The sequence below is a fragment of the Pterocles gutturalis genome, unplaced genomic scaffold, assembly GCF_000699245.1.
Source record: "Pterocles gutturalis isolate BGI_N339 unplaced genomic scaffold, ASM69924v1 scaffold18777, whole genome shotgun sequence".
NCBI classification, from domain to species: Eukaryota; Metazoa; Chordata; class Aves; order Pterocliformes; family Pteroclidae; genus Pterocles; species Pterocles gutturalis.
In genome coordinates this window covers 26176-27883 of record NW_010113200.1, presented here as the reverse complement: position 1 = coordinate 27883, position 1708 = coordinate 26176, and the positions used below count along the sequence as shown (strand labels likewise).

At 46.7% G+C, this 1708-nt stretch overlaps 1 protein-coding gene across 1 annotated transcript; it reads left to right on the top strand.

Annotated features, from left to right (window-relative positions):
- Nucleotides 1–4: 4 nt before the first annotated feature.
- PLD6 (phospholipase D family, member 6) lies at nucleotides 5–525 on the top strand (the record flags this gene model as incomplete). Its single annotated transcript, XM_010074396.1, has 2 exons — nucleotides 5–167; nucleotides 284–525. Coding segments are annotated over 2 exons (405 nt in total), but the record flags the coding sequence as incomplete, so codon positions are not given.
- Between the last annotated feature and the right edge of the window lie 1183 nt (nucleotides 526–1708).

The window sequence follows — 1708 nt, the reverse complement described above, 5'->3', positions numbered from 1 at the left end:
CCTCTCTGCCCGCCGTTCCCTCGACATCTGCCTCTTCGCCTTCTCCAGCCCGCAGCTGGGCCGTGCCGTCCAGATCCTCCACCGCCGCGGTGTCCGTGTCCGGGTTGTCACTGACGCAGAGTACATGGGGCTAAAGGGCTCCCAGATCGGCTTCCTCCGGGATGCTGGTGAGGTGGCCTCCCCTGGGCAAGGGGTCTCTGTGGGGCAGGGCTGGGCCCTCGGGGTGGCTGCGGCCTGGGGGACGGCGTCGGTCACTACTGAAGAGGTGGTTGTGTCTTTGTAGGGATCCAGGTGCGCCACGACCAGGAGAGCGGTTACATGCACCACAAGTTCGCCATCGTGGACAGGAGGGTGCTCATCACAGGTTCCCTCAACTGGACCACCCAAGCGATGCAGAACAACCGGGAGAACGTGCTGGTTGTGGAAGAAGCTGAGTATGTGAAGCCTTTTCTGGATGAGTTTGAAAGGATTTGGGAAGAGTACAATCCCGTGAACTACAAATTTTTTTCCAAAGACAATAAATGACTGAGCTGCCTGACAGGAAGACTACTAACATTCATGGACTTGTAGACATCATAGTATTATCCATCTGGGTGTAATTTAGGTAAGCTTGTCCAGAGAAGCAAAGTGCTTTCTACCCTAAAAAGTGCCACAGGTCCCGTGCTCTGGGTCATTCCTGTACTAAAGGGATGACCCCAAGTGTTTGTGAGTTGTTTTGTGAGGATAGCTGTGGTAGGACTGCATTCATAGAGCTTAAAACTACAGGCAAGCTCATTGCTGTGTGCTGGCGCAGACCAGGTGTGTTCATGTGGTGCTGGGAAGGTGTTTCAATGGTGCCATGGATATTTTCCAACTTGGGCTACTGCAGAAAGGACTTCTAGCCCTATGGCTCCTCTACATCAGTAACTCTAAAGGAAGAGTTAAGAGGGCTACAGCAAAGCTAGAGTTTGTACAGAGAGATTTAGCACCCTAGTTACCTTTCTTGTTGGCATTAATTGTTGAAAGTTTGTAAAAGGAAATTTGTGGGCAATAAGAAGGAAGAAATCAGAGGTACGTTTTGATTGTGTACACATTTCCTTTGGCTTGACATTAGCAGAGTTCCAGTGTAAAAGCACGAGAACAGATACTAATGACAGTCCTTGTGGATTGGTTGTTCCAAGAATCCAAATCATTAAAAATTCCTGTAGAGCCTTAACTGTTATTTAGGATACAGGGAGTAACATCAACAGATTGCAGACTTGTTCTGCTCTGTTTGAGAAAGCTGCGATGGGGCTGGGGGAAAAAAATGCCACACTGCAGTTATCTGTGGTGTAGCAACTGTGGAAGAAGCTGCGGAAGGTCATTCTCTAGTAACTCCTGTTCAGCAGCACTAGATTTACACTGCTTTAAATATGTTATTGCTATTAAAATGTTACCTGTTGCATTTTCTTTGTGAAGTGTGACTATAAAAGCAAACAGCTCACAGGCCCTCAGGCTCTGTCCTCTGCTCTGTTCTTTCTGTGGTAGTGTCCTCGTTGAAAGAAACACCTCGGTACACAGCATGCAAAGGGTGGTGCAAAAATACTTTATTACGATATAGTTAATGTAAAGTTAGGTAATTATATTTACAAAATAAAAACGATCAGCTACATCCACGGGAACCTAGCATGTCACACAATATTTTGTAAGGAATAAATACTGTGAGAAAAAGTGACATTTCTATTACAGT